We start from the raw sequence: 20,701 nt of genomic DNA, 5'->3' as shown, positions 1-20,701 counted from the left end.
TTACGTCGAAATGTGTTAATACTCACACGATGAGCCTCTCTTCCCTGCTTCAACCTCAGTCGTCATGGCTGACCGTGTTGCGTACCTATATCTGCTATAAAACACAAGCTGCATATATGAGATTTCATCAGTGGCTGTTAATGTTAATATTAATGTTCACATAAAGACCTATGTGATCAAATCGTGGCTATATTCTTAGCACAGTGCATTACGTGATTGCTTGTTACTTATCAAATCACGCTACAGTATACACCATTGTACTGTTTGGTTCAGCATTACATTAGTGACATGTCAAAACCTCCGATTAGCCTTAAAATACGCGCAGGATCTAGGAACAACATATTGAAATAATTTGAATACCAAACAATTTGTTGGGTATATGTTTTTAAATCGATTGGTTGAGCGTCCCACTATAGTTGTCATTTCTCTTCAAATGATACAGGGGTTCTGTTCTGACACCGAATTAAGATACATTTGCACAAAAGTACAGATAGTCTATCTAGTACTGGAATGAATACACTGTTTATATCTGGAGGGGGTTAACCTTTGTGTAAACTTAACTCAAGTCATTACACATACATAAGGAACGTGGCCGTCTAGTGGCACAGAGGCATGTGCAGATGTTGTACCCTGGTCCTAAAAGAGTGCTAAGGAGATACACTGCCGTAGTTACTTCTTAAAGTGTGTTGTTTCTTAACAATATTGCACGGATCATGATTATACACTTCGATGCGAAGGTTTGATATTCATCGTGAGTGAAACGATAGGCCAACTTACCCGGCTATGTCGTCATATGTAGCGCGCTATTGACGTCTTCTTGGGGTGTCCAGGCACTACGTTATTGTGAAATGAAGCATACTCTCGCCCTTTAATCTAAAACAATAATAACACTATGCAGAACAAGGTTAACAGTTTACAACATGGCTACTATACTCGCTACGTGACCATCAGAACGTTGTCTTAAAATACAGTACCTGGTCGAACAGGTTATTGGGAGTGTCACTAGAACGACTCATTGTGTCAGGCTCGTGTCATGCATAGCTCCGAGCACGTGTTCAAGGTTTGATAGGGTCTACCTGACATGCCTCTAGTGAGCACGGTTCGAAAACAAGATGGCGGCGCACATGAACTTTTTTTACCCATGAGCACTTGGGGTTGGAATAAGATTGTGTCAAAGTACGCTTTTAGAGTATAACAAAGTATTTCTGCAGCGCCAACAATTTTTATTAAGGACATTGATACAAGAGAAAAGAGACCTGGATTAAATCTTACCTGGCTCCCCTTAACGTCTGTAATGTCATACCCCTTAAGAGCTTATCTATTGTGTCCTTCGTCAGACAAAAACTGTGGGTAGTACCATGACCTCAGATGACCTCGCCCCCAAAGCGTCAGTTAGGTGTCAAATCCATCCTGTGGGTACTTTCAGCCTCATGTCTGTAAAAACTTACTGCTTCATTCACATCTTGATTGTAGATACATTGGCTGCCATTGCATAACCTACATTACAAGCTGCTATATTTTACAGATCCATTCTTGTGGCCGAGCCCGAGTTTTTCCGTAGTGTGACGGCTCAGCGTTTGTCGGTCAGATTAGCTTGGTGATTTTCCAACTTACTGCAGATAAAGTACACATGTCGCCACAAGTAAACAGGGAAGTGAGAAACTGACGGATCCCATTTGGCGACATTCCAGAAATGTCCTGACATATAGGGTCGCCAGTAGAGGTCCCGGTTAGAGGTTTAGAAGATGGCGAGCTTGGCTGTAGCCGTGGTTCTCTTGTCTCTCGCTACAGAGGCTCTCGGTGTGGAGAGAGTGCACTATGTCGCTGCAGAAGAGATGTACTGGGACTATGCACCGTTTGGGTACAACATGATCTCTGACTTACCTGTGGTGAACGACAGGTAGGGATAACTGTTATATTTCATTCTGATGATATATTTTAGCAAGACGACTGTAAACTAAAATTATACATATTTTTGACTAAAAATATATTTTGGACGAATATTTCTGGAGATTCGGAAACTTCAGGGAGTAGGAAGGAACCAATTCATGAGTTGTTAAGGTTTTTAAATTTTGTGCAACTTTCCATAGCACGCGTACGAGTGCCTGGTTAGTTTATAATGTTGTAAATGTTGCAGTGTTTCCAAATCGCTGACGCCAATTATATTTTTTTACGAAGTCGGCAAAGTAGACAGTTGTTTGCCATTGTTTCATGTGTGTTTCAAAGTCTATTTCCTGTGGTGTTCCGAGTGCCGCTAGCTCTCTAACATATTTAAATCAGCGAATTTTGTTTGGCAGAGGTCACACGTCCCTTTCCAGAAGTCATTTCCTCGTTCCTTGTTGGCAGCTCGCGTGTGGCTTTAGCTGGATTCTTGTCTTGACTTCGGTGTAAATAATATTTTGCTGACTAGGCACTCCTCAGGCCAAGGCCATGTGTTGAACTTGATAGAGAGTCCTTGGTGATGACGTTACGCAATCTGTTTTTCTTATACTGTAGAGCTCTATATGTAATCAGGGTTCGTATTTAGGCCAACAGGACAGAATTTGGCCAAGTCTTGTATGGGCTGTCACGTACAGAAAACCGCATCTGGATCTCGCGATAAGGAAATCATGAGAATACGGCGCGTAGCTTTACAGATGCTTGACTCTGATGACTAGTTTATACACAACAGGCTATAAAAGTATAATGGCCTGTGTATTGGACATGATAGAATGTCTGTTAAATTCTTTACTTGCGATGAGTTTGCAAGTTAAGTGGGGGAGGGGCAAAACAGATGATGGTCACACTATTAAGTAGTGGTAGTTTGCCCTTCCAAGGTTGTGTCAAGGTGATGGCGTCATGTTCATCTTGTTTTCCACATATGGAGGACTTCTAAGTAAGCATGGTTTTCTCTGTACGGTAGACGGACTGGAACTTGTCCCAACTCCGTCTGTGCTGTCAAGCTAGGAAAGTCACATCTGGATAATGTAGCACGACAAGGAAATATTGTAGTCAGCATCTGACGGTGAGATCTAGGTCTAAAGTTGTCAGTGGTCCAAGTTAGATGAGGTCATACAGAATATATATAATCTCACTGTGTGAAACCATTTCAGGGCTTTTAGGAGACACTTGCTTGTTAGTTTAGGTGCAATGATATTAATGAATGGTTTATTGATGTAATAAGGCAGTCATATCATCAATTTTCTCTCTTTTTGCAGTGATGCTAGTGTTTTTCTGGAGAGAGGGCCGAACCGAATCGGCTCTGTCTACAAAAAGGCGCTGTTCCGGGAGTACACGGATGAAACCTACACCGTGAAGACGGAGCGACCTGATTGGCTGGGCTTTCTTGGGCCGGTTTTGAAGGGTGAGGTCGGTGACGTCATCACCGTCCACTTCAAGAACCTGTTGCCAAAGCTGCACTGCTCGATGCATCCGCATGGTGTCCTCTATGACAAGATGTCAGAGGGTATGTTGAAAGTGTAATGATTACCTTTGCCCAGAGTGACATTTTCTGTGCGTTAGTTTGTTTCTTCTGACACGTGACGTACAACCCTGTGCGAAACCCGGATTTTATACGGTTTAAGTTGGATGTTTGGCCAACTTTGCATCAAAATTTCAGCCGTCGCAGACAATTTTTGTAATCGTAGACGTGATGCCCAATACATGATTTCGCCTTTAAACGAGACGTTCTGCCGAAGTGCTTTGCACAATACATTACGGGTTTCGCGCAAGGAGAAAAGGTCCCTGGAAGTCTGTGTCGACCCCCGTCACTATTGAGATACTTCCCTGTCATCTTATCAATAACGAACCGTTTCCCACAGGATCTCTCTACAAAGATGGCACCAGCGGAGCCAGCAAGCTGGACGACTTCGTCCCACCTAACGGGACGCACACGTACACGTGGCGGGTGCGGGAGGTGGACACCCCGCTGGAGGACGATCCCGACTGCCTGACGTGGATGTACCACTCGCACCAGGACCACAGCAGGGACATCTACACCGGGCTGGCCGGGCCGCTCGTCATCTGTAAAAAGGGTAACATGTTAAAGGCACCCGAAGCGATTTCAGGGCAGTAAAACTGAAATTTCAAAGTTAATTTTCTGGTCGACAATGTAGTTAAGTTGAGTCAAACCTGTCCCGTGGCATACTGATATCAGTGAGGCAAAATTGGATGTCGCAGATGGAAAATGTTTTTTTTTCGTATCGTGGGATCAAGGATTCTATCTACCAAGAAATAAAAGGACTCCTCGCATAGCTTGTTTCTTTGCTATTTCAAACGCTTCACGTATGAAATGATGACGAAAACGTGCTACAGAATGGCAGTAAGTGTCAATATTGGCAAATTTCCTCATCTAGAATATTTTTGTTTTTTCGCCCGAAGGCTGCATTGGGTAACTTCAAAACATTTATTTTTTTAATTTTGCATATGGAAGTCTGTGCTAGTCTCAAATCAGCTTTCCTGTGCTTCCTTTACTACATGCTAACATCCTACATCTTTAACTTGTACTTCCCAGGAGCCCTGACAGCGAACGGCCGTGAGAAGGTGGACCGGGAGTTTGTCCTGGTGTTCAGCGTCACGGACGAAAACAAAAGCTTCTATCTACAGGACAACATCCGGGAATTCTGCACCGATTCTGACTCTGTGGACACAGAAGATGAAGATTTCATGGTAACCCATTGTACAATTATGTATCTTACTAATTTAGAAGACAATTCTGCCAGATCATATGTATGACCTAAGCTGTTATTTCTTTCTTGTACCTGCATTGCTGTAAAGTTGAAAAAACTAATAAATGGAGGTAAATATAAATGTTATTTGCAAGACTGTTTTAGCATGTTGAGAAATTATATATGTTATCATCCTGTGTCTGGCAATGTAACGTTATATCTTTATCTTACTGAGAGTATGCTTCGTATTAAACGTGCTTTCCAGGAGAGTAACCTGATGCACGGCATCAACGGTTACCTGTACGGGAACCTGCCCGGCCTGGTGATGTGTGACGGTGACACGGTCAGCTGGCATCTGGTGGGGCTGGGGGGCGAGGTCGACATGCACACCGTTCACTTCAGAGGGCAGAGCCTAGCGATGCAGGTACGCACTGCAGCAAAGCGAAACCTTACTCGTCAACTCCGTAGCCACATGTGCATGTAGTAATATAGGTTTTGCTACCACGTCCACAGGACGTACTGTGCTTGCGCAAAACCCCCATTTGCGTGGAAGTTTTGGTCAACGTTGCATTAGAACTTTGCCTGTTGCAGACGACATTTTTCCGACATAACATTTGGATCATGGAAACTACAGACTTAGTGTTAACCTTATATACGCAAATATGACCTTACTAGTATATGAGACACACAGGTTTCGCGCATGCAGGTATAGTGCGTTCTGCCTACTGGTTTTGCTACCTTTTGGTTTGAAAGCTGTTTCAGTCAAACCAGTTTTGCATTAGATTCAGTAAAAAAGCAACAAAAAAAAGTAAAAAAAAGCTTAAGGAAAGTGTAAAATCGTTTAATGTGGTGGAGAACTGATGTTTATTTTGTTTGTTTACCTGTTGTGTTTTCTCCGTTGTTGCCTGCAGCGTCACACCGCCGACGCCATCTCACTCTTCCCGGCATCCTTCATCACCGCTCGGATGGAAGCACGCGGGCCCGGAACGGAATGGATGGTCAACTGTGAGGTCAACGATCACTACAGCGGTAAGGGGCTACCGTGGAAAGGCAGTATCCATTGTCAAAGAAGTGGCGATGACAAAATTTTAAGCAGTATGCATTGGCCAAGGAGTGACCATTTGGTGGCTATTGGTCACTCTTGGCCAATGGATACTGCCTTGCCATCGTCACTTCTTGGACATTATGGATACTGCCTGGCCACCGTAGGATCTGCTTAGAGGGACAGATCATGTTACTAGAAATAAGATATGTGATAAATTCTGTTTAGATGGACGGGGTGTGCGGGTGCAATTTAACTCTATACTCCATCAATTAAATATGTTACTTAGTCCACAGGAAATTACTTATCATAAATGTACTACAAACCCAGGTGGGATGCAAGCGTTGTTCAGTGTAGGTGACTGCGGACCGAGGTGGCAGGGATACCAACTGGTCTACATCGGAGGCAGAACCCGTGAATATTTCATAGCCGCCGAGACCGTCGACTGGAACTACGGGCCTTCAGGGCAGAATCTGTTCGACGGAGGAAGCTTAGTAGAACCGGACAGGTATGGTCTATGGGGCCCTTTTTGATCTTTCATGCAGTAAAGATATTTTCCTCAGTTCAGTTATGGCAATAAAATGCGTAATGCAACTTACATTCGCATATGATCTGATCTGTTAATTCTTACTCAAACAAATTCACATATTGGTGAAAGGAGTCTAAATACCTCCTACTATGAAATTGCAACATGATGTAACCCAACACCAGTTACCATGGTGAGAGACAGTCTGGTTCAGTCAGGTCAGAGGTCACTGTTTGGAGAAGAAGAGAAAACGTAGCAAAAACAGTAAGGGTCCTGATTAATATTTTTTCTATTTTTTTTTTGCTGTCAATTGTTCTCTGACAAGACTGTGAAACTGCGTGGAACTTAATGATTTCATCTTAATTTTCTAGTGATTCCGTAGTTTTCTTCGAGAACACTGCGCACAGAATCGGTGGGACGTACAAGAAAGTCCGGTTCGTGGAATACGAGGACGACACATTCAGTCGTCCGAAGGAACGGACCGCAGAGGAGAAGCAACAGGGAATTCTGGGTCCGGTCATAAGGTCAGAGGTCGGCGATGAGATCGTCGTGACCTTTCGGAACATGGCGGACAGGGAGTACAGCATCCAACCGCATGGCGTCGCTTATGATAAAGTAAACGAAGGAAGTTTCTATGGAGACGGTGAGGAAAAGTCAACTTTTTAATGCGGCTAAAGTCATCTAATTCCACAACACACACGTCGGCACATTGAATTTCCTCCCCATGAATTCAAATTGATCAATGAATTGATTAGATTTTTAAAAGTTTAGGAGATCGACTGAGTGAGTTCTCTTTGACTCTATGATAATGAAATCCAAATCCAATCCTTTTGGATGGGGGTAGTACCGGTGGGATTTAAACCGTTGCAAAATCGCGTTTTCACGAAAACGATCGATATCAAAGCTTTCATTTTAACTTTATCTCAAAACACTCAGCATTTGGAAAGGGTTACGGCGTTCAACCCGGGGACAGCTACACCTACCGCTGGACGGTTCCGGAAGACTTCGGGCCGGCTGAGGGTGACCCCGCCTGTCTGACCAGGTTCTACCGCTCGGGCGTTGACCCCGTTGCCGACCCGTCCTCTGGGCTGATTGGCCCCATGCTTGTCTGTAGGCGAGGTGCACTGGCTGAGTCAGGGAAACAGGTCGGATTTTTAAACTATGGTTATCTGACCACTGATGCTACAGCTGCTTACAGTCGTAAAACCCATCTTTAAGACAAAATTATGTCAATAGTGACAGTAACATATTGTCACTCGTAAGAAATTGGTAGGACTATACTTTAAGTTAACCGATATCATAGAATGAGAGAAACCTTACATCTCAAACTGTATTCTGTTGGAATTTCATTTCTTTCGGACATCAATTTTCCACATTGTTTTATCCTTTATTGAACATTTGAAGCTACTTCGAAGCTAAAAATGGAAGTCTCCAACCATTGCAGAAAAATGTGGACCACGAGTTCTTCTTGCTCTTCTCGGTGATCGACGAGAACTTGAGCTGGTACCTCGACGACAACATCCGGGAATTCTGCGAGGACCCGGATGGAGTGGACCGCGCAGACGCGGACTTCATGGAGTCAAACTTAATGCACGGTATTCTAAACTCGTATATTCAAAATACCTGAATATGACATTGTGTGTATTGGGTCGCTTATTACATCTTTTAGAAATAGCCAGAACATTAGTGTTGCATCATGCAGTAGCAGTGATGACTGAAACAGATGAAAGAGAGATAAACAAATATGGCTACTTTTTCTTCCAGCCATCAATGGCTACATGTACGGCAACCTTCCCACCATGCGCATGTGCAAAGGAGACAACGTCACGTGGCACGTGCTCGGCCTTGGTACTGAAGTGGACATCCACACCGCAGTGTTCCATGGGCAGACGCTGACGTACCACCAGCAGTACAGGGACGCCATAGCGGTTTTCCCTGGAACTGCAGAAACTCTGTCAATGGTTCCAGACAATATCGGTAAGATAATAAAGAGAGTGTTCACCATACATGTAGACCAGTTAGAGACATTATATCAATGACCCATCGCTATAGTTGAAAAGGCAAACGTTGTAAACTTTGTTCAGGCTATGAAAATTATCATTATTATTATTATATTATTATTATCATTATAAAACAACATTATCCCGATGTGTTATATTACATTAGGGGAATGGGCTCTAGAGTGCCGAACCAACGATCACTACAGCGCCGGTATGAAGGCCAAATATGTAGTGCAGGACTGCTACCCGGACGAGCGGTCTTCTCAGGACCTGGTCGCTAACGCTGGCCAGGTGCGGACATTCTACATCGCGGCGGTGGAGCTGGAATGGGACTACGCTGAAGTGAAAGAGGACGCACACGGAAACCCGATAAACCTTACCGAGTAAGTACTCTAAAAGATGTGGGAAAAAAAGGAATTTGTTGGCAAACATTAATCTTCTGTAGGGCTTTTTAGAACACAATTTTGGACCCCTAAATGTTGATCATGATACATAAAGTTTTTGTTCTTCTTACACGAGATCGCATGGAGGGTTTAGGAGGTCTATACCTGACCAATTTCGCTCAATACCGTAAGAAACGTTATAAACGCGAAGTCGTTGCTTCCTTCTTTTACCAACAGTGGCGAACATGACTATCTGAGGGCCTCAGACACAACTATAGGATCGGTCTACAAGAAAGCCTTGTACCGAGAATTTACCGACGGTACCTTCACAACAGAGGTGGCGAGACCAGAAACGCAGGGTCTACTCGGACCAATCATACGAGCGGAAATCGGTGACGTCATCGTTGTGATTTTTCGGAATCTGGCGAGCCGTCGGTTCTCGCTGCACCCGCACGGTGTGCAGTACGACAAGGGGAGCGAGGGGGCGCTGTACCAGGACGGGCGGGGCGCTACCGGGCAGAGGGTAGGGGTCAACCCGGGAGAGACCAAGGCGTACACGTGGAGCGTGCCGGAAAGGTAGAAATACTTCTTATTCATTACCTCCATGAAAAATGGTGGTATTGTTTTTGATATGTGTGTGTGTGTGTGTGTGTCTGTGTTTCCGCACATTTGTAGTCAGCATAACTTCAGAACGCCTTTATGGATTGTGATCATATTTGGTATGTTGATAGGTCCTAGGAAGACAAAGGTCAAGGTCAAATATGGGCCTCCTGGTGGCTGACCTTGGTACTGCAGCAGAACTTTTTGTACCTTTTGTCCTGAACATGCTATGGTCTTGGATTTTTGGGGACGGATAGCTCTTCCTGTCAGGAATAAGTGGAGTGGATTTTTGTCTTAGCAGCTTGTTCTGGAACTGCAGGGGAGTTTCAGGGAGCCTAAATATGGATAATAGCTGTTTGTTGTTGCGTTGTTTTCGAGTTCGCACTTGAAAATGTCAAATTCGTTGTCAGGTCTGGGCCAACAGAAGCAGACGGAAGTTGCGTCACCTGGGCGTACTACTCCAGCGTCGACCCCGTTCGCGACACCAACTCGGGACTGATCGGCCCGCTCGTCATCTGTCGGAGAGGATCGCTTTTTCCCGACGGCAGCCGACGTGACGTTGACCGGGAGTACCCCCTGCTGTTCAGCGTGTTTGACGAGAACCTGAGCTGGTACATCGAAGAGAACGTCAGACGGTACTGCGAGACTCCGGATCAGGTAGACTTTGACGATGAAGACTTCCAGGCATCTAATAAGTTACATGGTAAGACAAATGGCTGGTTTTACAAGACCTTGCTTCCTACACAAATGTAAACGTACCTGAATGTAATTCATCTTGAATCTTGAAGTCGTCTTCTTCCTATTCTTTTCCAAACAAATAAGGCCAATGACCTGAACCAGAGGCTGTCACCATGGTAACTGGTGTTGGGTTGCATCGTGTTGCAATTTTATGGCAGGAGGGATTTAGACTCCTGTCACCATATATACGAATGTGTTTGAATACTGAGAATTAACAGAGCAGACCATATGCGAAGAGGAACATTGTGCATTTGCCATGCAAATGTTACCTTTCTAGTGAATCATTTTATTTCTTTACCAGCCATCAACGGACTGGTGCTGGGTAACCTGCGGGGCCTGCGGATGTCTGTGGGGGAGAGTGTGGACTGGTACCTGATGGGGATGGGTACGGAGGTGGACGCGCACTCCGCGCACTTTCACGGGAACGCCTTCACCCGCACCACCGGGCCCGACCTGCGCCAACGGGGAGACGTCTGGGAACTGTTTCCTGGTGAGCTTGTTTGTTATGTTTACCAAAGGATACATATTGTTTTTGCTCAGTTTCCTCTTCTCCAAACACATAAGGTCAATGACCTAAACCAGACGTCTGTCACCATGGTAACTAGTGTTGGTTTACATCATGTTGCAATTTTATAGCGGGAGGGATTTAAATTACTGTCTGACCGTATATACAAATGCGTTTGAGTAAGAATTAACAGTCATGTGGTTGTCTCTCTGCCATCTTTTTTGTTTCCCAGGAACCTTTGCGACCGTTCACATGACCCCGAATAACCCCGGCACCTGGCTGCTGCACTGCCACAACAGCGACCACTTCCCGCTGGGCATGCAGACGACCTACACCGTGGAACCTGCTGAAACCGTGGAACCTGCTGAAACCGTGGAACCTGCCGAAACCGTGGAACCTGCCGAAACCGTGGAGCCTGCTGAAACCGTGGAACCTGCTGAAACATAGACACAAGACAGAGACGTTACACAACCTTAATAAATTAAGGAGGGGTCAATTTCAAGAAGAAGAAATTAGCAAAATAGCCAGATAGCATGCCAGGGGAGTTAGCCAGCTAGAGAGTACAGTTTTTCTCTCCCGAACTCCACTGGCATGTTACTTAATTTCTGGTCAATTTCTACGTATACTCTTTCCTGCCGCTTCCCGAAGCCTGGAAGAGGCTAGGGGCAGTTGAACAACCAGAATCACAAGAAATAAGGCGAAAATTTAGGAAAAGCTGCTTAGACTATAGTTGTAGGACTACTTTCATCGCTAACGCACAGCCAAGGGTAGAGACCCGAAACACAGTTAGTGTCAGCTGCATGGTATGATGGGGCCTTATCGTTCTGAGCATATTACTAAGTACTGCAAGTAGTATAGCTATAGAGAATATAGATGTAAGGACAACGTTAGTCCATAGCTTTGCTTGTATGCAGTGATGGAGGCATTGTCTGCATGGTAGTATTGGAAGTGTGTTGAATCCACAATAAAGATGTTGTCAATTCTCTCAACCTTATCTCACAAGGTATTTAAAGCATGGTAAAATACCAGACATCACAAACTACATAACCCTAGGGGATCATGCCCAGTAAGTCCGTTCGGACGTTGTACTCAAGGCACACCTTTTACAAACACGTCCTTCTGAGATCAGGTCATCTGAGGTCTGAGTCTTTGACCAGAATATTACTAATACAACCAGCCTCCAAACACGAAGTATTTTGTCATGTTATTGTTTAATGTCACCAGGTTACGACAATACGGTTGTCTCCTTCTGTCTTCTATGTGAAGGCGCCCCAGGTACCGAACGGTACGGGTCCTGGTGGACTTAGATCCCATGGTTAGGGCACACCCTATGTGACGTCGTGTATTTGCTTTTCACTAGTTATTCATTGTACAGCACACTAAGTTGCGTTGCATAAACAGTAGCTAGTTCGTGTCACAGTCTGACTTTCTCCTGAATGAGACTTCAACAATCATGCCTGCTTTCCTAAAGACCGTCTGTGTTCTACTGTGCGCCTACCTGATGGTGTACACTACAGATGCTGCCGTGAAAGAACGGCATTACTACGTGGTGTGTAAGGAAGTGTGGTGGGACTACGCACCGGGAGGGTACAACAAGATCACACAGGTCGCCATTTCTCAGGACAGGTAATCCTAGAAACTTCCGCAATTTGTAGCGGTAGTGAGGCTTATAGCTAGCCTCTACTAGGCTTAGAAAGACGGCTGGAAAGAGTAGAAATCGGTCAAATAGAGGGTGCGGCGAAATGTACTCTCTAGCGGACCAACTCCCTCGTCATGTTATTTCTCTATTTGGACGATTTCTACTCTTTCCAGCCGTCTCCCGAAGTCTGGTATAGGCTAGCGTATAGCGTAGACGCCACTCTGAAACTACGGTTAAAGTGATGATAGAGCATACACATAGACATATATTGTAAAGTGACAGTCGTCTAGTGCTGTACTTAGCCTGGGTTACGTTATATGAGAAGTACATACATAACAACTAATGCCTCGAGTTCACACTGTTGTACATTATTTCTATGCATGCAGTAGATAGAAAACTGCAGGCGCTAGTGAGGGGTTGAGTCATTGCAGAGGTGGTCACATTTTTATGCTGTGGTTTAGTACTGTACGGAGGCAGGGGACATACGGAAGACATACATGTATAACTGTAAAGGTGACAGTTCCATGAGCTTAAAATCACATGTTTTAAAGGGCACCTTCTGTATGTGTATAATCACCCTTTTGTCGTAACACTCTACGTTTTTATTTCCGTATTGATCAATAGTTGTTTTTTTTCGAGTAGAGGCACGTATGGCGTTGACCTTAGCCTCAGTGGCAATAAATATGTCGGCTTTTTGCATCTTATCACCTGTGTTGTGACGTTTGTTCCCATTAATATATAACTTATCAGAACGGACAGAATTGTGTAAGAGGGTAACACACATCGCTTGCGTAACTATGTTATTACAACAAGAAGATACGAATGGCGCAGGATACTTATTATTCTATGTATCTTTAGTATTATTCCACGGTACTACTTGTAAAATGCACTGAAAACGCCTCCTACGTAGGTTAGACTAGTGTCGTAGCCGAGAGGTTTCACTTTCTCGTTAGTATAACGACAACAACATTTTACGAAAACAAGCGCTAATGATTAAGCCAATAATGGGTATTAGCTATATCAGAGTGACAGCTCCGGCTCACAGCCAAGTTTCCCGCGACTGTACGCCGCAAACAAGGTCGGTGCTGGGTTGAGAGTAGCCTGGAATCCATGCACCCTATTCTAGCTTCAGTTCGTTCCTATTTTCGCATCCAGGTGGAATATTACTTTCCCGACTTTGAGATTTTGGCACATTTCATTGGTCTTACATTTTAGTCTTAGATGATAAATAAATTGATCGAGATTGATCCTTCGTTTGTCCCTTGCAGTGACGCAGCTGTGTTCCTGGAACCAGGCCCGAACCGGATCGGGAGGGTCTACAAGAAGGCCGTGTTCCGGGAATACACGGACGGCACCTTCACCGTGGAGAAACAACACCCGCCATGGTTAGGGTACCTGGGACCTACCATTAGTGGGGAGGTGGGGGAGGACATCATTGTGCACTTCAAGAACATGGCGTCACGACCCTACAGCATGCATCCACACGGAGTCCTGTATGAGAAAAACAGTGAAGGTATTAAAGAGGTTTGAATCACTTCCACTGGATGATATTCCGCCGTTCATCTCTGTCCTTTAGTGTTTGTAGCTCGTCACCTGTCCCTCTTTAACACTGAACCACGGCCAAGCATCTTTACAATATACCAACCTATATTTACAATATAACGTGCATATGTGTTTGTGTTTGTTTGTGTGTGTGTGTGTGTGTGCGGAGGGGGGGGGGTCCTAATAACTATATATATATATTAATAACTATAGCCCTTTTCCCACAAGGAGAAAATTGGCTCCGATCTGGCTCGATCCGGCCCGAAGCAGGATCGAAGCCGGATCAAAGCGAATCAATCCGGCTCGATCCGGACAATTTTATCCTAGTGGGAATGGGGCCTATATATATCAGTACATGTGTGCCTTGGTGACATTGATGATGAGTTTGTTTCACGTAGGAGCGCTTTACTTTGACGGAACGTCTGGTGCAAATAAATCGGACGACCAGGTACCGCCGGGCGACACGTACGTGTACAGGTGGCAGGTGACTCAGAACGAGGCTCCCGCTGACGACGATCCGCCATGTTTGACGTGGATGTACCATTCACACGTCGCCGCCGACAAGGACATGAACGCGGGCCTGACGGGAACGATCGTGACCTGCAAACCAGGTATGTGGACCTCCAATCTGTATGTTATGGTATATTTCTTTCTTCACTTTTACTTTTTTGTGTAGATATGTAAATATTGTACATTTGGGAATGCATCTATAGCAGCGACGCAGCGACAGTTGTGCTGCAGTGCAATGTGAACCAGTCAGAATTGTCCTGAGGAAGGTGACAGACGGTCACCAAAACGTGGACTGAATAAAAGACTTGGTTGTGTAGAAAAAGGTCTCTTCACTCAGTTACGTTTTGATTCACCAACATGTTTGAACGTCTATCTCTCCTAGGTTATCTTGGTGACGATGGGAAACAAAGAGGAGTGGACAAGGACTTCGTCTTGAACTTCGGCATCCTTGACGAGAACAACAGCTGGTACATAGACGAGAACATCGCACACTTCTTGAACGTCACCGACGCAGAGGCGGCAGCCCTGAAGGAGGACGAAGATTTCCAGGTATTTGAGGGGTAGTCTTAAGTGTTCTTGGAATGTCAAATACTTTACCTCACAGGTATTAGGGTCATGCAAACGCGTCACGTAATGATGGAAAGATGATATGCAATAATTGTCAACCTTACATTTGTAAAAATAAACAGCTAGACTACAATTATGCTTTGCCCTTCAAGGTTTACATTTTGTTGTTACATCGCAGAAACGGAAATGAGACGAGAAAAATTCAAATTCTCAGGTCCGATTTTAAAACATACAGGAACGATTGCTAAATGGAATGTTTTATTGCTGCCAATTTGCCAGGAGAGTAACTTGATGCACGGTATAAACGGCTACCTGTACGGGAACCTGCCCGGCCTGGACATGTGTGTGGGAGAGAACGTCACGTGGCACCTGGTGGGGAGGGGCGGAGAGGTCGACATCCACACCATTAACTTCCGGGGTCACCAAGTCAGCATCCAGTTTCACAGGTAGGTCAACAATTAAAAATAATAATCTAACCTCTATATAGCACCGTTAAACTGGACATGGCCTGAGTCCTAACGTATAAAGATACGAGGATATGGCAGTGTACATGTATACCAGGGGAAGAAGTTTAAACACAGCATTTTGTCGCAACATTTCAGCCCTGTTTGATTCCATAATTTCAGAACGGACACAGCTGGAATATTCCCAGCATCCTTTGCGACCGCTGTCATGGAGCCACGGAATGTTGGAGAATGGATGGCCAGTTGTCAAGTGGGAGATCACTTTTTGGGTGAGGGTCTTCAATGAGTAAAAATGACCTTTTCATTGCGTTTTTAACAGATCAGACTGTCACAAAATACCAGGCCAGTCAGTATAGAATGATAAGTGTTCCTTGGCTGTTGTTTTCTAATATAAGCCACAAACCTTGTAAAGGTGTTTAAGATTGTTCTCATGTTGCTATCAAATTATATTTCAACAAATTTCTGTTTTATTGTTTTGTTTTGCTGAACTTGTGTATGTGGCTCCATATTCAGCTGGAATGCAGGCTCTGTACAACGTGAGCGGCTGCGGCGCCACCGTTCCTGAGGAACCTCTGGACGGGACTGTCCGCCATTACTACATCGCAGCAGAGATGGTGACCTGGGACTACGCACCTTCCAGGATAAACCACTTCGAGGGAGGAAGCCTCCTAGCAGCTGACAGGTAAGATTTTTTTTTTAATTGAAAGGAATAACGAAAGTTACATGTGACTGGAAGCCGGTACCGTCCATCGTTCTGGTTGTTCAATGGGTAAAAATTTCCAGATTTTGTTGTAAATGGCTTCTTCCACTTCCTTCACAAAGTAATGTCATTGTTTTGGAAGAATGTGCTTTGTCCAAAGCAACGTTTTACCAGTGATATGACTGTAATACTTGTTTGATCACTTTTCTTTGTCGCCAGCGACTCGGTGGTATTCTTCGAACAAGGGCCCGAGCGGATCGGCGGGAAGTACAAGAAAGCTCTGTACGTGGAATACACCGACGGTACATTCACCGTGCGCAAGAACCGCACTCGGGAGGAGCAGCACCTAGGCATGCTGGGACCGGTCATCAGGTCAGAGGTCGGGGACACCGTCATGGTGACGTTCAAAAACATGGCGGACAGACCGTACAGTATCGAACCACACGGCGTCTTCTACAACAAGTCAAACGAAGGGTCGTCATATGGAAGTGGTAAGTAATGATCCACTGAATTCAATGGCATTGTGTTGGTTATTTATTATGAATCCTTTACATTTTCATTAGTTTTTAGAGCATCTTTGAGTATCGATAGACAAGGATTTCGTGCCTTTTTGACCTTTTTATCTATCCTATATGTTTTCTCTTGCACAGGTAATAAGACAGCCGGTGGAAGTGTGGAGCCCGGTGGAACCTTCACCTATGTGTGGACTGTCCCTCCGTCCGTGGCGCCGACAGAACGAGACCCCGCGTGTCTAGTGAACCTGTACCGGTCAGGGGTCAGCTTGGTCAAGGACGCCTACTCCGGACTGGTCGGACCCCTGGTCGTGTGTAAGGCTGGGACACTGGATAGTGAAGGCAAACGGGTGAGTGTACTTAGTACCTAGGTACATGCAGGTAGGTCAGTATAATGTACATAATACAATATTGCTCTTCCATACATACTAAGGTTCCACTTCTTTGTGTTACTTTCTAGCGAGATGCCAGCCGAGAGTTCTTTCTGATGCTTGCTGTCTATGACGAGAATCAGAGTTGGTACCTGGACGACAACATCGCGAACTTCACGCAGTCTGGAACTGTCACCGATCCCGAGGATGAAGACTTTCACGAGTCAAATCTTATGCATGGTGAGTGTGACTTGTGTAGAAACTGTTATTAAGAAACTATCCCAGGTACTAGGTTTGGGTCATCACATTGTCACAAACGCCTCATCTATTAGGGTTGAGAAAGATTATTCATGAATTGGCCAGGCTTTTTTGAGTTATGCCGACAGTTAGACAGAAACAGGTTTAGTACCTACTCAGCCTTCAGGATTTCTCACGATTGTCATTTTCAATGACTTTCATCCATTTGCTTCACAGGCATCAACGGATACATGTACGCTAACCTTCCCGGTCTGAGCATGTGCACAAACGACAACGTGACGTGGTACGTCCTGGGTCTGGGGACCGAGGTTGACATCCACACTCTGGCGTTCCACGGTCTGACCTTCCAGTACCACGGACAGACCCGGGACTCCATCTCCATCTTCCCTGGGACCACGGAGACTCTGGAGATGGTACCAGACAACGAAGGTACGGATACGTTCCATGGGTGTCTTTTGTGTTCGGGAAACATATTGTTTTTGTTCTGTTTCCTCTTCTTCTCGAAACCAATAAGGTCAATAACCTGAACCAGACGTCTGTCACCATGGTAACTGGTGTTTGGTTACATCATGTTGCAATCTTATAGCAGGAGGGATCCTGTCACCATATATATATATATGAATGTGTTTGAGTAAGAATTAACAGAGCAGACCATATGCGAAGGTAAATATTATGCATTTGTTTTGCAAATGTTACCTTTCTAGTATTATCAACTTGTAATCTCATCTTTACTTTATCACTTTTGATAGGTGACTGGGCTATCAAATGTGTGGTGAACGACCACTACAGTGCCGGGATGAAGGCCAAAGTGTCTGTGGAGACCTGCGATGCAGACGGTCCACAGTTCTGGTTCAACAGCGCAGGGACCATCCGAACATTCTACATCGCCGCTGTAGAAGAGGAATGGGACTACGCACAGGACAAAAGAAACATCTACGGAGACACTGTGACTAATGAAAGCAGGTGAGGTTATAGATAAAAGGTGAGGTTATAGATAAAAGTTTCCAATTTTAATTCTGTTTCTTCGATAGAAAGAACATTATTATTTATCAAAGTGCAAACTAACATTTTGACGTAAGCAATGCCACGTTCTAGTAAATGTTCGACTGACGCATTTGCCTTCTTTAGAAATACTGATCAACTAACGTCTGACACATGACCTCTCGGTACCAAATATGACTTGGAAGTTTGTATCGTCCTCCGTCCCGGTCGGACCTTTGATCATGTTGTTTATCGATGCAGATTAAAGAGGTGTGTAGAATTGATGATAATTGTATGTTAATGTTCTTTCTCATACGCAGTTCTCTGTACGACCGGATCTATTCAGGACCAACCATGATCGGTTCACAGTACAAGAAGGCCCTGTACCGGGAGTACACCGACCCAACCTTCACAGTTCAGAAACAGAGAGGACCGAGGGACCAGCACCTGGGCATGCTCGGACCGATGATTGAGGCGGAGATCGGCGACGTCATCGTGGTCTACTTCAAGAACATGGCGTCACATCCTTTCTCCATGCACCCGCACGGCCTGCTGTACAGTAAGTGGAACGAGGGGGCGCTGTATGAGGACAAGACATCCGGGGTGTCGAAAGCTGATGATTCTGTGGACCCAAACAAAACTAACGTCTACACGTGGTTCGTGCCACCAAGAGCAGGTCCTACACAGAAGTCAGACAACTGCATCCCGTGGGCCTACTACTCCAGTGTCGATCCCGTCAAGGACACCAGTTCGGGTCTGGTCGGCCCGCTCGTGGTTTGTCGGCAAGGGACGCTCGGTGCCGACGGGCGCCGAGCAGACGCGGACCGTGAGTTCGTCCTGATGTTTACGGGGACGGAGGAGAGTAACAGTTGGTACCTGGAGGAGAACATCCAGAATCACTGCGGAACTCCAGCACAAGTGAATCCGGACGACGCTGATTTCGTTGAAGCCAACCATATGTTTGGTACGACTGCACGTTCTTGTTTTTCTTGCTATGTAATATTTTATCATGGCTACAGTTATTTTTTGTACCTAATGTAAATGTTCATTAAAAAAATAGCGAAGGCACTGTCCATCAATAGTACGTGTAGCTGACATCGTCCCCTTTCCACAGCTATAAACGGCTACGTGCTGCACAACCTTTTGGGTCTGGAGATGGTTGAGGATGAGGACGTCGTGTGGTACCTGATGGGGATGGGGACGGAGGTGGACACTCACACCGTGCACTTCCACGGACAGACCTTCATCCACACCACAGACAACAGGAGGCACCATCGTGGCGACGTCTGGGATCTCTTCCCAGGTTGGTCTAGTACTTCCTCAATACACCGAAGTACTAAAAGTCTATTATTATTTGAAAATTGTATGTTTTACTTCCCTTAAGTAGCTTGTGCCTCATTATAATACTAGTACCTGTTTTCCGTATTTTACTTCTTTTTAAATCATGACCCATCCCATTCATCATAAATACAGGTGAGTTTGCTTCTGTTTTGGATGAGTCCGGAAAATCCCTAAGCTGAAGTGCAAAAAAGTCTATTACTAGTAATTGCTAATTGTATGGTCTACTTCTCTTCACAGCATATGCTTTATTCAGAAATCCTGAGATTTCAATATTTTTTTCGTATTATTTTTATCATGATCCATTCCATTCATTATGACTGCAGGTGAGTTTGCTTCTGCTCGGATGAGGACAGAGAATCCCGGAACGTGGATCATCCACTGCCACGTGGCGGACCACTTTGACAAAGGGATGATGGCTTTCTACACTATCAAACCGAGAGAACAGCAGGACGATACAAAGACAACAGGACAGCCCGATGCAAAGACTACTGGACCACCTGGTATGTTGTACTTGCCAGAATGATTTCACAAGAAGAAAATGAATGTTTCACCCACATAATGAAATTTGTAGTTTGGTGAATGATGCTTCCGTCTTTACAGAAGCGTTCGTGCATAAAGGTTCGCGTGTGACATTTAAAAGAGCATTGTTAGAAATATGCTGAAGGGTCTTCTTTTTATCTTTCAGACATTTCTAACACCCCAAAACCTGGCCGAGTCCAAGCTGTGGAATGGACGAAGACCTGGGAGCCATTCGCGATCATGGGAGCCGTCGGCCTGGTAACTCTTATCGTAGGCTTGACGATCGGATGCCTTGTCAACAGGAAGAGAAACAAAGGCACTGGAAGAAACCTAGAGATGACGGGATATGATAATAATGCGGCAGTTCTTACTGACTTATAAAAGTGAAGTATGGTGAAGACTCATCCAACATGCTGCTCTGAAAAGAATAGTTTTTTTAATCATTTTTATTTCATGAATACAAAATAGAATGGCTGCGAAAGTTGATCAGTTGATCAATGATGGAAAAGGAAAATGCTGCCTTGATTATGGAATTATCATAGTGTGGATTATCATTTGACGACAGAATAGTGAAACAGATAGTATTGCTTTTTTACCTTTTCTTAAAATGTTGGAAATACTTGAAGAAGCTTTATGATATATAAAGAGATCCTATTGTACTATTGTGTACTATTGTATATGTAGAACTGAGTTTTACTGTAAAGCTCTAGAGAAATGTTAAGTTTGGAAGTATTTCATGACGGGATGAAGTTTTTATAACTATGAAAATATACCATTGTGCCTAAATTCAGTTTCACACATGACTGTTGAATCACTGCATGGGTCAGGTGAAATCTAATAAATGGCATTATATTTGC

The 20,701-nt window shown here is 44.7% G+C and overlaps 1 protein-coding gene across 1 annotated transcript; it reads left to right on the top strand.

Moving 5' to 3' along the window:
• The first annotated feature begins 1,701 nt into the window (after positions 1–1,701).
• On the top strand, positions 1,702–20,690 carry LOC109487010. The gene is made up of 33 exons (XM_019790926.1): positions 1,702–1,900; positions 3,198–3,445; positions 3,801–4,013; positions 4,493–4,647; positions 4,912–5,070; positions 5,558–5,675; positions 6,019–6,196; positions 6,586–6,857; positions 7,151–7,359; positions 7,659–7,809; positions 7,979–8,191; positions 8,381–8,597; positions 8,835–9,173; positions 9,608–9,900; positions 10,237–10,425; positions 10,673–10,884; positions 11,665–11,715; positions 11,882–12,066; positions 13,348–13,592; positions 14,020–14,232; positions 14,514–14,680; positions 14,978–15,144; positions 15,325–15,431; positions 15,676–15,844; positions 16,082–16,353; positions 16,513–16,724; positions 16,835–16,985; positions 17,220–17,432; positions 17,753–17,966; positions 18,305–18,948; positions 19,099–19,287; positions 19,649–19,825; positions 20,011–20,690. The coding sequence occupies exons 1-33, from the start codon at positions 1,746–1,748 to the stop codon at positions 20,223–20,225; spliced, it is 6,912 nt and encodes a 2,303-aa protein (XP_019646485.1). The 5' UTR covers positions 1,702–1,745; the 3' UTR covers positions 20,226–20,690.
• Positions 20,691–20,701: the final 11 nt, after the last annotated feature.

This window comes from Branchiostoma belcheri, unplaced genomic scaffold (assembly GCF_001625305.1).
Source record: "Branchiostoma belcheri isolate BF01 breed outbred unplaced genomic scaffold, Haploidv18h27 scaffold85, whole genome shotgun sequence".
NCBI lineage: Eukaryota > Metazoa > Chordata > Leptocardii > Amphioxiformes > Branchiostomatidae > Branchiostoma > Branchiostoma belcheri.
Note: the sequence above shows the minus strand (reverse complement) of the source record. Positions and strands in the feature narration are given on the sequence as shown.